Source organism: Hetaerina americana, unplaced genomic scaffold, assembly GCF_022747635.1.
Source record: "Hetaerina americana unplaced genomic scaffold, ioHetAmer1.1.p SCAF_50, whole genome shotgun sequence".
NCBI classification, from domain to species: Eukaryota; Metazoa; Arthropoda; class Insecta; order Odonata; family Calopterygidae; genus Hetaerina; species Hetaerina americana.
This window is the reverse complement of record NW_027287096.1, coordinates 1,741,715-1,757,871: the sequence shown is the minus strand read 5'-3', so window position 1 is coordinate 1,757,871 and position 16,157 is coordinate 1,741,715. Positions and strand designations below refer to the sequence as shown.

Sequence of the window (16,157 nt, the reverse complement as noted above, 5' to 3'; positions counted from 1 at the left end):
GGAATTTGCCTGCAGTATTCAAACTAAATGGCCTAATCTATTCACCATTTAAATTCTCACCATGTTCTTCATGGCTTTACCAATTCTCTTTTAGTTTCATTTGTAAACTTCCTATTACATATTGGATTACTGCAGTGATAGTTATAGAATAATATACAGCAGCGGGGATGAGAGCCAAAGAGGGGTTGCCATAATATTGAATAAAGATGTAGGAAAAAGCATAGTTAGCATAGAACCAGCAATGGATTGAATATTACTAGTTGAGATAAAAGAGGAACTGATGAACTTGGTCGTTGTTCAGATATTTATAGCATTTAGCAATTATAGGTAGGAAGAAGTTAATAGGGTATACGATAAGGTAGAGGACATAATCACATATGTTCCTGTGGGGAAACATTTGATAGTAATGGGGGATTGGAATGCAATGGTAGGCAAAGGAAGAGATGGGGGTTTAGGTATGGGGAAAGCACATGAGTTTTGTAGGAGACAGGGGTAAGTCATCACCAACACTTGGTTTAGACACCACAAAAGGCACAGGTATACATGGAAAATGCCAGGTGATTCAGAAAGGTATCAGTTAGATTATATTCTGGTTAGGCATAGGTTCAGAAATAGTGTGATAAATTTGCACAGCTTCCCGGGAGCGGATTCGGACTCTGACCACAATTTAGTTGCTATGAAATGTAGTGTCTGTTTCAAAAAGATAAGGTAGGGAGGGGCAGTTTGGAAATGGAATGTAGAAGATTTAACTGGATTGACAAGGAAGGTGTATCAGCGGGCTTTAGAGAAAATCATGACTGAGGGAAAAGAACTGCGTACTATAGAGAAAAAATGGGAATGTATCAAAAAAGGGATATCGAAAGCCGCAACAGAAACTATAGGAACTGTAAATGGGAAAAGGACAAGGAAATTGTTGATCACGGATGAGATGATTAGAAAGATAGATGAGAGAAGAAAATGGAAGAATGTAAACACAGATCTAGGCAAAAGGAAGTACAAAGAATTAAATAATAATTTGAGACGGGCAACAAATAAAGCAAAAGAAGCATGGTCGAAAAGACAGTGCAAGGATATGGAAAGTTTGAAGAGGAAGGTTGCAACTGGTGTGCTGTACCGCTAGGGAAGTAAGAAGGTAAGATCTATGCTAACAGCTAAAGATGAGGCAGGTAAGACAATAGTTGACATAAGAAAGATCCAAGAGAGATGGAAGGAATATATAGAAGAACTGTATAGCAAAAAACTTAGACCAACAAAGTTAGGCATAGAAAAGGAACACAATATCGAGGAAGATAGCTTAGGTCCAGGCATGCTCGACAATGAGATAGAAAGAGCATTAAGGGAGATGAAACTAAATAAGGCCATAGGGGTGGATAACATTTCTGTGGAAATGCCCAAAGGTTCAGGAAAATGTGGTAGGAAGAGGCTGATTCAGAGTATCTGTGAGGAAGGAATCTGGCCGGAAGACTTTGTGAGATCAGTGTTAGTTCCTATTCCGAAAAAGGTGAAGGCTACATCATGTGAGGACTACAGGACAATAAGTTTGATATCCCACACAGCTAAAGTTGTTCTTAGGATCATCAACAAAAGGATAGAGAGTAGGGAAAATGATTACTTAGGGGATGATCAGTTTGGGTTTAGGAAGGGGAGAGGCACACATGATGCCATTGCAGTAATGAGATCACTAATTAGGAGGAATATAGAATACAATCAGGATGTATTTGCGTGTTTCGTAGATTTCAAAAATGTGTTTGTTAGAGTGAATTGGGGAAAATTCCTGAGTATATTGCAGAAAATAGGAATAGAGTGAAGAGAAAGGAAGTTATTCCGCAAGCTGTACATGTCAAACTACTCAGGGCGAGTGGGGAATGGAGAGTCCTGATGAGCAGTGTAGGGAAGAGGTGTAAGGAAGGGTTATCCATTGTCACTGATGCTGTTCAATGTATGTGTGGAGGAAATGATTAAAGAGGTAATGGAAAAATTGGAGGAAGGAATGAAAGTAGGAGGGAAATTCGTAAAATCAGTTAGGTTTGCTGATCACCAAGCATTAGCTTGTCAGTCAGCCAAGGGTGGGCAATTATTGCTGAGTTAATTGGAAATTCACTGCCATAAATATGGGATTAGAATCAATGTAAATAAAGTAAAGGTTATGCAATTTTTTAGAAAGGCAAAGGTTAAGCCTAGCATATTCGATGCTTTTAGGTTTAACTTTGTGGAAATCCATTATCACTGAAGTAAAAATTACTATGTATCTTTCCACTCAATTTTATTTGGTACAGCTAGTTTCCCTTTTCCCTTAAAATTGGAGAGGTCTCTCCAAAAGACCAATTTAGGTTTGCCTACTATAACAGAAACAATCTCAGATGCTTTTTAATACAATAAAAGACAGGACTGATAAATTGGAAAAAGTGGAGTGAACAAATTAAAATGTACTGATTGTGATGAGGCAGACTGGGAGATCCTTCTGAGCGAGAGCAGAGGAATACAGGAAAAGTTTCCTTCATGGGAAACCATCCGACTCCCACTTTGTGAGCCATCTACTTGAGAAGGAGCAATTGACTTCATCCCTGACCTCCTACACCTTGTCATAAAAGGGCGTAAAATGGACATCCTTAATGACATTGTTTTTCAAAGATATTTCCCACTGATGACAGCCTTTCTCTCATTTAATAAAATGCCTCATGACCCCTAACTGTGAACCCTCATGATGACCTCCATCCTCCTCGGACCTTACCATCCCCCACTCTTACCCACCCACCACCCCTGCCTCCCTCAATCATCCCAACCAACTTAAACCAATTCCGGCCGCCCCCAACCCTCTTCACCTGCACCGTATATATATAACCGACCTGTACGTGTAACTCTGTACTTGAGGATGACACCGATGTGTCAAAACTAGTTGTATCGAATAAAATTAAATGGAAAGATAAATTGGTATTTATACTTCAGTGCTCAGCTTAACATTAAAATAGGAGGGAAAAACTAGAGCAGGTGGAACAATTGCCAGCAATATTTAACTTACAATATTAGAGGCTATATAAAAAAAGGTGCTTAGGAAAGGCAACTTAAGGAACCTTTTATCTAACAGCAAGTACAAAATTCCCTTCTTGAGAAAGAGTGGAGTGTATAAATCACATTGTGAGTGCTCTGCTTTTTGCATTGGACAAACTGGGAGGAAATTCAGTGAACGTGCGAAAGAGCACTGCACCTGTTTCAAAAACAGAAATCCTTCTTCCCATTTTGCCAAGCACCTAATGGACAAAAACCACACAAATGATTTTGTTCCAGAGATTTTACATTTGGAGAAGAAAGGTTTATGATTAGATGCCTCGGGGTGTTTGGGCATTTCAAGGAACAGTCCTTATAAGGGTATATTCCGCCCTCTCCCCCTCCCCCCCATGCACACACCAGTTTCCCTTCTCTTTCCCCTCCTCCCACTTTACCAGCACCTCCCCCTTCTTCTTCTCTGTATAGTATATAAAGCTGTGTGTCCTCTCTACTTCATCTGATGATGACTTTGTAAGTCAAAACCTAGGTGGTGCATAATAAAATATAAGTGGAAGAACAAAGTATTTTATTTTCCGATCTTCCACAAAGTGACACCTCAAACCATTCTATTGGATTGGAGAAATTGTTGAATACTCTCTTGGATAAGTGTTTGGTAAAGGGTTGCAAACAAATCCTAGGAAAATGAAAGTACTGAGATTTTCAAGACATAAGGAGACTAAGTTGAACAATGAAATGGAGAACAGTTTACATATGTACGTAGTGTTTTGGATTAAGATGGAAAGACATTAGGAGGATAATTGCATTAGCAAAAGAAGTATTGGTACGGAGGAAGTTATAATGCATTATCTTATGGAAGATTTAAAGTAAAGATTAGCAAGGACTTAAGTATGAATCATAACAGGGTATGGTCTGAAACTTAATCTTTGAGGTAAGAGGATGGTTGTAAATTAATTCTATTTATTTATTATCATTTCATTTTGTTATTTTACAATGGTAAAATATAAGATGTCTTAGAAATGGGTAATATGAAGGAATAATAAGTCAGACTGGAAGAAAGACCAACAAAGAAGTTCTCAAAATTGTGAACAAAGAGAGGATGTTGGTTGATGACACTTGCAGGTGGCAGGAAGAGTGCTATGTAGGCAATATGGATAGATAATTCTCATCTGGGGGCATGTTGAAAACTATTATAGAAGTGAGTATTTCACGTAAGCATGGACGAGGAAGAAAGATAATATGATATTTGGATGGTATGAAAGTGGGTAAAAAATATGAATAAGATAATCATGTCCAGCAAATATTCAGAATGGGTGAAAGTGCTTAGAAACCCATGACTATTTGTTATAGTTTTTGGGGACTGAGAAGAGCCTCTAAAGTTGGTATTTCCATGGGAAGGATCAGAAATTTCAAATTTCTGGTTTAATTAGTTTACCAGAAAAAATCAGGAGGCCATAAAACTGGAACATATATAGCATACAAACATTAGGCAATCTATGGAGATAAACAAATCAGGGGATAACATGGAAGTTGTGTTATTTTATATGGTAATACCTTTTCTTCCCTACATATTGTACCTAAAAGATCTCTTGCGGAATTTTTTGTCTAAATGTGCCCTGTATACTAAATTTGAACTTCCTAGGTTATTTCCGTAAATAGGTTAATCATTTTTGGATGGGTGTGCATGGGAGCATTTATTTAATCAAAGAGGTTCAAAATGTGTTTTTTAGCATCAAAGGGTATGTAAACATTATTTCAATACAGGATTTCAATAGATGACACTTTCATTCATCATCAATATTTTTTAATTTTATGAAATAAACATCCTCTTGTTCAATATTATTTTTTATTAATAACATCCAACATTTTAATAACACTAATATTGTATAGTTCATTCATGCATGACACTTAGTGGCATTCAGCACACACCATTCATAACACCACCAATCTTGGGCATGCATTCTGAAACATGTATTGATATGAGAATCCATTTATCTTGTACAACAGAGTTGCAATTTCAGTTACTTGGTCAATGTGACATTGATAACCACCACTCACACTTTTATGTCTCACTATCTCATTATTGGTCAAGATAAAAAAATCCAAAATACTGCTCAACTTTTCTCTTCAACGATAGGCATGTATATTAAACAACCTTTTCATAATAGATAAAAAAATCTGAGACAGTTCCAAACATAGAAAGTCCATTCCTTTACTCACACAATAATAACACTTCTGGTGTAACCAGAATAAGTCACACAGATATGCAAAGTGCAGGTTATGCACCTTAGTTTTGCCTCCCCAGACAAACCCATGGGTTCACCGAAAATCACTTTTAATTGACATTATCAGTCTGTTGGATTTTCACCTTTGCTTTTCAACTTTCACTCTCAATACTCATGATTGGAAGGCTTAAACAGGACTTTAATCATGAGCATCACAAATTCACATCATGCCCCTCTTGGCACTTGCAAAAATATCAAGGTTCAGGGCATTGCAAATGTGATGTTCAGTGCCATCATATGCATTGGCTGCAAACGAGCGGCATCTAAGGAACGTAAGGGACCATGGCGATGAAGCCCAGTGAGGGAAACCCTGGATATTGAGGCTATTGGTGCTCCCAATAGTGTTGTCCCAGCATGGAATGCTGCTTGCCCCTCACTACCCCCAGCAAGGGCACATCGAGGAATGACCACACCCTTCGATGCACTGCAATCAAACGCCTGGCGGTGAACAACCAACAGGGCAGATGATGAAGGGAACTGGGGAAATGCAGACTCGGGGAGTGTGCGAAGGGTCACTAAGTGTTCATCACATGGGAAAGGCCTAGACAATAGTCGTGCCCTATGATGGAACATAGCTGGCCTATTTCCACCTTCTTCTTCAGCTACAAAAACAGATGTGGAATAAAGAAGTCCATTGGAAATGTGGTTGACCAGAATGCTGGGCCGAGAATATTCATTGGCATCAGCATCACCTACATCTTCAAGTAATATCCAGTGCTTGGAAAGAGTACGCTTATTGTCAACCACACCCTCTCCCATTCCCCTTGAGTCATCATAGAGGGTACGTCGGTCCAGCATCACTTCCAGCCACCCAGGACGCCAACCTGCTACCCCTGATGCATGGCTCACTAAAAGGGTTATTCTTCGCCGATGTCTTCGCTGGCCCTCTCCAACAGGAGTAGAAGGATCATCTTCTATATAAGCCATTGTTGTAGCTGGGAAGTAATTTCCCTCTATCCCAACTCTTGGCACTGTCTCTCTCCTCTGAGTCCCAAAACCATTTTTGTCAGTGTAGAACCTTGGCTGTGACCTTTGTTGTCCATCTTCTGTGTTTTGATTCCCTCCAGCATTGTTAGGGTTTTCTTTACAGTTCCCAAGATCAGTAGAAAGTCTCATAAACAACTCAGTTTCACGATATCTTGGTGGCATGCCAAAGTCTATTTCATTTTCCACATACACACCATCTCCCATTGGGCCAGGTGTGTGATATATTCTAACAGTGTGGAGGAGTAGACGTCCATATCTAACTGATAACTCCGATGCCACTGGGCCTGATGTAATGATGATTTGGCGGCGATGTCTCCTCTGGCGATGCCCTGGTTCATCATCCGCTCCATTTCCTCCACCCACATGCCCATCATCATTGTCATCTCCAACATTGTCTGCACCACCATCATCTTCCTCAGCACCTTCTTCCTCTTCATCAAGGACCTGCCTCTCTGGGTCTCTGGCATTAGGATCAGGCATAAATAAGTATGCACCACTGTGGAATTGAGCCGAGGGGTATGCTGCAAAAGAAAGCGCCACTCTGGCATTTATGCCAGCTGCTTTCCTGGTTATGGAGCGCAAAAGACCAGTTCTGCCATCCACCAAAAGACGGAGGGCTGCATTTTCCAACTGCACATCACCTCCTACCTCCATCTTACTGACACCAAACCAAGATCTTTCTTTCCCTCGAGATATCAGGGCTCTAGGACACCAGCCTCCACAGAAAATTGTGGCCTTGGAAGCAACAACACCATCAGACTTTTCTCCTAATTGGAGAGAATATACTGCTAGTGCTAATGGGGGTAATTCTGCTATGAAAATAACCTCAACAACCTCGGAAGACATTTCTCTTCGTGGGTTCCATCCTCCCCCACTGCTACCACCCATCCCGGAAGACCGCCATTCAGACCCCTCAGCTGTTGAGTCATTCCATACGGGATTGATTTGGAAGGTTACTGAAGATCCTTCTGGATCTAATACTCTAAGAAGAGCTGGATTCTTTACTGCTACATGCAACCTAACCAGGTCCTGCCTGTGTTGTGCTAAGGGGTTGAAGAGAACTATTTTTCGAAGGGGTTCTGTTGGGGACAGGGTGACCGGTAACCTCCTGGGAAGTCTTTCATATGACTCCCTTTCTGTGTCCGGTACAAGGGAAAAGCCTCCTTCATTCTGTGGCTTTGCTCCTGCTACTTCCGCTGCTGACACCACAACTCTGCCACCCCCTGCTTCATCCACAGCTATTCCACCTGCCTCAGCAACTTCATCATTCCCACTTCCACCACTGCCACCATCAAGTAACACCTGAGCACACCTTGCCTGCACTCTCACAGAATCCCTTAACCCAGCAAAGAGTTTAAGGGCATAGTCATGCATTACGAATGCTTTGGAAGTCCCTGTTATAGCATCATGGTGCTGGAACAAGGCTAAGGCACGGCGAGCTCGCACCAAGCGTTCATAATCCCGCTCAAGGAGGGCTTTAATTTTTGCACCCCCACTGCCACCAGGGCTGCCTCTTACCCTGGACAGAGCAGCAGTGTACATGATTTCTGCGGAGCGCAGGGCAACTTCCACCTCACGATCGAGGGCTTTCCAGTAAGGCCTGGTGGTGAAGTATCCACTCCAATAGGCAGGCCTTCCCTCTGAAAATATATCGCTGTACACAAAGAAGTCTCCTTTCAGAGTTCTCAAGGAATGCGGACCAGCTTGTGTTGCACGTTCTCGAACAACCCGGAAGTAGTCTGCCGGAGTACCAAAAGAGACACTGGCTGAGGAATAGTCAGCAGGATGGGTTCGTATGTGCTCAATTATCCGGGAGTAGGACTCATACTGCTGGTCCCACTCTTGAGCATGATCATAGCGAAAGTCGTCTCCTAATGGTATAAGGGCAACGTTGAATGGAGACAGAGATGCAGCACGTGCATACTGCTCAAGTAGGAGGCGAGACCTCTCAGCAACATTGCGGGCATCAACGGGGACTGCTCTTGCTGTTGCCTCAGTGTACTCCCCGGCAACACGCCGAAAGTCAAATGCAAGGCAGACCTAAGAAAAAGAATGATAACATATGAGTTGAATCAACTATATAATACGTATCATAAAACTATATGAGGTTTTGGTCTTCCTATCAGAAAAGATTTTTATTGTATTTTCCCATGTTTTTCTCAGTCCAAGATTCATGGGTTGCACGAATATGATCCAATCCACCAAAATCAGGAGAGAGCAAGCATCAATTTTGTTTCTAACTTCATCTTCAGAGTCATATATGTGGTTGCATTTCAGTATATTTATTTCTTTTAAGCTCTTTGGGAAACATATTTTGCAATCTTTTGATGCACAACATATTTGATTGATTTCTTGCTGACATTTGATATGTTATTTGAGAAAAACATGGTTAATAAATGGATGATAAATGAGAAAATAAGATAGGCAATAATGTATTTTTTTATATTGAGGCATCCTGATACACATTTAAAATGAGGAAATATACATGTTGAAGTTCTATCATAATGTTTTGGCCATTCTCCAAATGGAGCATATATGCATTCACATTTACAGTTTTTGAATTTTTTTATTTAGTGTTGGTAGTATGCATGCATGTATTAGTATTTCATTAACTATTTTGACAAACTGTGGTAAAAGTTTCAACAGGTTGGAACTGGAAGTTCTAATTATGTTGGTTATCTTTGGTTCTCTCAGTTAACTATGGGAATGATGTGATGTGTATTTACATTTTGATTCTAGAGGAAGTGTACCTGGTCAAAGTGGCATAGCTTGACATGCCTTGGATCTTTGTTCACATTAGAGCATAAACAATTAGGTGAGCAAATAGAGGAAGGCATAATAAGAATGCAAGTGGCTACTTAATATACTGTAGGGAAACTTGCTGAACGCATTTGCAAAATGTGTAGTTGTTGAAAAGATTTATTTTTCAACATGTTTGGATTGGTTCTTGGTGACGTGGAAATAAATTACATTTAATTATGATTTACTAATATCTTGGGGCCATGAAGTGGAGCAGTAAAATTTATATTGCCATTCTTCATTCTGACGGTCTAATTGATCTAAGGCATACTTTTACAGGATTAACAATGAAAACCAAATCCAGGAATTTCACTCAATCATAATTTTATGAAGTTACAGAACACAAGCACTACTTTTCTTCATGTTCAGTACTTTCAGTAAAAGAAAGTTGGAGGAAGTTTGTCACATTTATTTGTCCCTACTAGGGTCAGCTACTAAAAATTTCCGGTGAAGTCTTTCACATATCCAGAGGGACATTGTATAATTTTATTTTTTATTATTATTATTTTAGAAACTTGCAATCATTCATTTGACCATGAACTTTAAGTTTTCAAGTATTACTTCTCACTCATCTCACATTTCATCATAACCATTTGGATCTCCTGACAAATACATTGAAATAAATATTAATTTCCAAAGGCCAAGGTAAATTATAATTTATATTTTGATTATATTTATTTCACTTAAATTAGTCTATGAACCCTGAATATGTATCCTCCTGGGTGACCAGTTATCTTAATTTTCTATTCATATCTCTTAACATTGTTCATTATTCTTCAAGTTGTTCATTGAAAAGTAATTTTGTTTAACCGGGACTTGCACACAGATATTTCTTATATTGTTTGCTGAGCTTTCCCATGCTTCTAATTTAGCCTTAATACATTTTTTTGGGTTGGGTGACTCCAACAGCCGAGAAAGGAATGGTGGCGATGAAAAGGATTATAATAACAAGAGACATTTATGACATAATAATGATTGAAATTCCATGTTCTTCCAGGCTACCAAAAAGCTTTATTTTCCATTAACATTATTGTGAACTCTTTTATCTAAGAATTTACCACCGATGCGGTTGAAGCCTACAGGGCTCAAGTTTTCTCATCAAAAGAACTTCTTTACATTATCTTAGTATTTAGAGAAATGAATAGTATTCAAGAGCCTAGAAAGAGATCAAATTATGATTCTTCCCATAATTATTGAGTTTAGTTTTCATATTCTAATGTGACTAAAGTTTGAAGGCTGGCTGAGTATGCTATATCACTTAGACCAGAGAAAATTCTTATAGAACAAAAATGCCTAGTGATTATGAATACTCTCATAGCCCCATAATTACTCCAGGATAGTCAACATAAATCAAGCTTTCAGCACAACCTGTATGAACTGCTAGTGTGGTTTTTGGAAATAGTTTATGAAATGCCTAATATCTGCTCTAATTATAAACTATATCAACTTATTAAGGCACATTTTGATAGAATGAAGCTCTACACCCTGATTTACTTCTAATCCCTGAACATTACAGCTCAAAATATCCTTAAAACCTATGCCATGAATTTTAATAACCCATCTCTGGATATTTTCTATGACTCTTATGAAAATAATTATTCCTGTCCTCCCCCAGCCTAACTGTCCCAACTTTCACTCCTATCGTCAGCATCCCATTGCATCTCATTATATGCTGTATCCATTTTTTTTTCTGCCGTTGGTAAATATCTCTAATTTTGAGGCATTCATCTTGATAGTTTTGAGATGGATTCCTTTTCTATACTAATGAAAATTTAGCAAATAAACAGCATTCACATTACAATGGCTAAAATGAAGAAAACATAACTGGTTGCACATTACTCTATATGCTTGGATCCTTTTGAATATTATTTATTATTATTAGGTAATCTACCAGTTAAGGTAGGTTTTTGGATGGACACAACTACCAAATAAATATTTTGTGACTTCTAACAAAACACAATCCAGCAACATAGTCTACATCAGGTCCCTCTTCTCCACTGAGTACTTCCTTCCTCCCTTCATCCCATCCATAATCCTAATCTTGCTCCTGCCTTTTTTCCTCGTTGGCCTGACATTCTCCCCACTATTTGAGTCTTCAACATCCAACTACCGATCAATACGCCCTTCATCTATATTTCCTGACCTACCTCTTCCCTACACTGCCCATCAGGACTCTCCGTTCCCCACTCACACCTGAGTAGTCTGACATGTACAGGTTGCGGAATAACTTCCTTTCTCTCCACTCTATTCCTATTTTCTGCAAAATATTCAAGAGGTTTTCCAAATTCACTCTCTCACACACCTTTTCGAAATCTATGAAACAGGCAAATTCGTCCTGATTGTATTCTATGTTCCTCTCGATTAGTAATCTCATTACTGCAATGGCATCGCGCATGCCTCTCCACTTCCTAAACCCAAACTGATCATCCCCTAAGTAATCATTTGCCCTACTTTCTATCCTTTATTTTATGATCCTGAGAACAACTTCAGCTACGTGGGGTATCAAACTTATTGTTCTGTAGTCCTCATATAATGTAGCCTTTAGCTTTTTCAGAATAGGAACTAAAACTGATCTCACAAAGTCTTCTGGCCAGATTCCCACGCAATTATGTCCTCTAACTGATTGTATATCCTCTTGACCTCTTCTTCCTTATGGTTGCTCGGTGGCATGTATGCCTTAATAATAACCAAGTTCGTCGGTTCTGCTTTTATCTCTACTAGTAAAATTCTATCCGTTGCTTGTTCTGTGTTGACTAAGCTTCTTCTTACCTCTTCATTTAATACTATGGCAGCTCCTCATTGGCTCTCGTCCCCACCGGTGTATATTATTCTATAATTATCACTCCAGTAATCCCTACTATCCTTCCATCTTACCTCGCAAAGACCTAAAATATCTATATGCATCATGAGTTCTTAACATCTAGGATACATATATGTGTATCTAATTATTATTTTTACTTTACCTTGAAAATAATATTTGAAAAATATACTAACCTGAGGGTGTGGTCCACATGAGTGTTTGATTGAGTATATATCAAATGGCTGGTTATGAACTAAGAGGGAGGTCTCTGGTGAATCACCAATGCCAGCTAAAAATAAAGTTTTTGAAAGTTAGAACATAATATAATATTGAATTAAAATTTAATATCTCTTGACTTTTTTCAGACATAGTTTGTTTGTTTTTCCTGGAGATTCAGATTCCGGCTCTCAGAATTTATTCAAATGAAGGAAATCTATTTTTGGTGCTTAAAGTATTTATTAATTCCCTAAATGACGAGGAAAATATTTTGAATGATTTTTTAAAAGACTTTTCTTTCATTAGAATTATTCTTAATTTTTTGACAGAAGTAATTTTAGAATTTCCTGAAAACTTCCTTAGTTGTCTAAAGAGTTGGAATATTTATATCAAAATGAATAAGGAAGTCTCTTCAGTCTCATAATTTATCTTAAAATATTTATAATACTCATGATACAACATAATGATTATAATAATATTATCTTAAAAAATGTGAACTCCATATTGCTGTACATGTATACAAAATTTCTTGTTTACTTCATGCGAAGCTTAATGGGTATATTGAATTAGCATTTATAGAAAACAGTAATTTGCAAAATATACCTGATCCAACTCTTGGCATTTGTGTGCTCTCCCATCCTTGTTTCCATATGAAGTCCATCATCTGTTGCTCAGCAAGCCACTGCTTCCATGCATAGTGTATCCTTTGAATGACTGCACCACGTGTCACCCCTGATGCTTTGAGAAGATAGGGCATGGTTGAGCCATGGCCAAATGGATCAACTGCCCAACCTGTCTGAGGGCTGACTCCTAGTTGACTTCGCATCCATTGATGGCCTGCAATCAATAAAAGTACCATTTTGACGTTGCCAATATATATATGCCCTTTGCAAGAATACCGGAGGATGCTGCCATTCATAGGTTGGGAAGAAAGTCATCAAATGGTAAGAGAATAAAAAACTCAGTATTTATTTATTTACTTGCAAAAAAGTGATTTACATGGTCTACAACTAAATGACAAGAAAGGTAATCAAGATATATAAAAATAATAAGAAGGGATCATACCACACAAAATGTTGGGAATCATTATGAATTAGTCTGGAATCATTGGGCATGAAAACAAACATTTGGACTATTATAGCTCATTGTTACAGATTAGTAAGGTATTGCATACTGAGATATGTGCCGGGTTGTAGTAATTATAGTTCCATAAATGAAAAATTAATTTTCATTAATCTTTTCGCTGATGTTAATTGCCATTTATTCAATATTTAATTATGGGAAAGCAATTTTGAAGTGATTAATTTAAACTAAGTGACACCATTTGTGTTCGCACAAATTTTTATCAGATATACTCGTGGATTAATCAAAATAGCAAAAATTTGCATGTGATTAACCGTCATTTTGCAAAGAAAATGAAGGTGACCTGAACGCAAAATGAAGAACACAAAAGTCATTCATGCATATATGTATTTTTTCCTTGAATGACTATATTATACATCACATTGTATACACTTCGCGCATACCTATATCTGGTATACGGCGCGGGAAGCGTAAATCATTTCAAATTTTAGACAACGGTTGCTGACAAAAACACGTGGAAGCGCCATACTTACTCCGATTAGGAATGTCCGCCGTAAATATTGCGAAATAAATCATCCCATCACTCCATCAAACAAAGTAAAGTTTTTCTTTCACGCACAGTATGCAACCAGCGGTAGTATAATATATATGTGTGTGTACTTGCAAGAATATTTGTAAATCATTAATTGTGCTTCCGAGATTAAAGTAACCTAGATTTAGTCATCTGGTATACTTTACTTCCTTCCGTTCGATTTCATCTACCGTCTTAAAGTTTTACGTCCATGTATATTTTCTCGGCTAGCAACCTTCCGATTTCGTAGCATAACAGTATAGAAAAACATTTCATGGATTATCATCGATATTTTTCAGTTATTTATACTACCTGAGGTGATTCACAATCGTACTTATTAGAAGTTGATAGTATTAGCATTATTGTGGTGTAACGGGATAGTTTAAGGGACGGCGGTCTTCGGATTTCGCCGCTAGCCATGGACGAAATAGTTCTTGTTGTGGCCGAGGGAATACGTACATGGACACTGTGCGCTCTCAGGAGGTGCATGATGCTCGTTTAATTAGTATCCTGCCAGTTACGATCCTCATTCGCGGCTAATTTCTGTCTTCTCTGACTGTTTGATAATTTCCGATATTCCACCGAAAGTGAAGTTAAAAATATCCTATATACAGATGAACATGGGCAATAGTGGAATTGGAAGTAGTAGCATCAGCTTTATGCCCTTCCCAACTTCCGCAAAAAATACGTATGCTGCATATTATTCACCATTACGCGAACCTCCTTTGTGTGCATTTCAGTATCCCAATGGAAAACTGTTATTAAAACCAAATTTTGATGGCACATATCTCAATTGTCTCACTGACATTAAATTTGAATACAGTTGCGAAAAATTGCCGTCAACTATACGGGAAATTTTTGATTTATCATGTGTTAACGATTTCTCATTATTTCAGTGACAATTTGAGTCCATTAATCCGAAGTTATTGGGTAAAATAATTAATACGGCCATTCTGGGGATAATTAACTTGATCAAATTTCAGTGTGCCCTTCACAGACGGCTTATACTGGCATCAAAGGCGTTTGCGACGCGTTTCTCTCCTTTTGCTGGTTTATGCTGTCAATTTGCGCTACAGTAGAAGCCTGCAAAATAGCTTCAGTGCTGAGGTGAATATATTTGCTGGTTGATGTAGGCTAAAATCTGTGCAGGAAGAACATGCACTTTCGCATTAAAATCCAATTTCCATGTGAACCGACTAAATTAATATGCATACCCGATCTTGGAGTAAAATAACTCGTAATTGACGTTTTTCAGCTGTATTTATTGCGCTTCGCTGTTCATTCTTCAGTGATTCATTTGCCAGTGAATACAACGGCAGCATCAAATATTATCAGCAGTTATTTCTTTGCCAATAAAAAATATACTATGCATTTAAGATAAGCTAATTTTTATTTTTTGGTGGTTTGAAGGAACTAATTAGTCAGCTTAGTTTCAGCAACACTACAAAAAGAGGTTTTTTAAATACAGATGCTGGATTTTTGAATCACCATAACTTGAAATGATTTGAGTTTATATCTGACAATTTTTACGGGGAACACAATATGGGATTAATATTGTCTTATTGACACAATTTTACGTGTTTTAGAGGTAGAATTTCGATAGGTCACTTCAGTCTCTCGATAGTTTTCCATCTTACCTTCGATCAGTTGGTCCAGCATAGCGTAGAGATGCGAAGTTGCTTCGTCCGTCATAACCCATCCTCCGGTTGCTATCTCCAGCCGGCCATCTTCCACGAGTCGCTTCACTATTCTTCGTTTTGAGGGATGTGCACTGAAAATTGAACGGAAAATATCGACATAAATCTTTGATTTTTCCAAAAATTCAGTCTTAAGTGCTTTGACTTTTAATTTTGGGAAGAAAATTCTACATTCTCTACATTCTTTCCCCAAAATTTTTTATTCGGTCAAATCTGACAATATTATCCGAAAGGCTCATTTTCTTGTCAAGATTTTTAATACTCGTTCTATTATAGTAATTGGGATTTACATTAAAGCAAGTGGGTAGCCATTAGGTAAGCACAAAATACTCCCATTTTCTCATCCTCTGTGCGAGTGGAAACACAAGATATCCATGCAAGAAAATGGCACCGATTTGGGACTGAAATAACCTCTGATAAAAGGAGTAGGTAAATTTGAACATCTCTTTGCTTGTTTGATTGTTCCACTCTTACGACAAACCGAATGCAATTTGGTGCTTGTAGATAAGACTAACGCGAGTATTTAAGATTTTTTAGGGTGTTCTAACTTCATTTTCAACCTCCTTCGGGATAGACGGACAAAGGCGTTGAAGTATACATATGTAAAAGAAATAAAAATGCATCTTTAAGTGGGTAAACAGGGATATAATATCTAATACTATTATAGGATTAGAATACTGCCATATGTGGAGGGAAAATGACTGTCAGTTGGAGTA

At 38.2% G+C, this 16,157-nt stretch overlaps 1 protein-coding gene across 1 annotated transcript in view; it reads right to left on the bottom strand.

Annotated features, from left to right (window-relative positions):
* Positions 1–4,835: 4,835 nt before the first annotated feature.
* Positions 4,836–16,157, bottom strand: part of alpha-Man-IIb (alpha-Mannosidase class II b) — a 951,837-nt gene continuing 940,515 nt past the window's right edge. Inside the window, exons 4-7 of the mRNA XM_071593058.1 lie at positions 15,382–15,515; positions 12,694–12,927; positions 12,069–12,163; positions 4,836–8,315 (exon numbers count right to left, since the gene is read on the bottom strand). Coding sequence (XP_071449159.1) covers positions 5,490–8,315; positions 12,069–12,163; positions 12,694–12,927; positions 15,382–15,515 — 3,289 coding nt within the window. The 3' untranslated portion in view covers positions 4,836–5,489. The remainder of the gene's footprint in view (positions 8,316–12,068; positions 12,164–12,693; positions 12,928–15,381; positions 15,516–16,157) is intronic.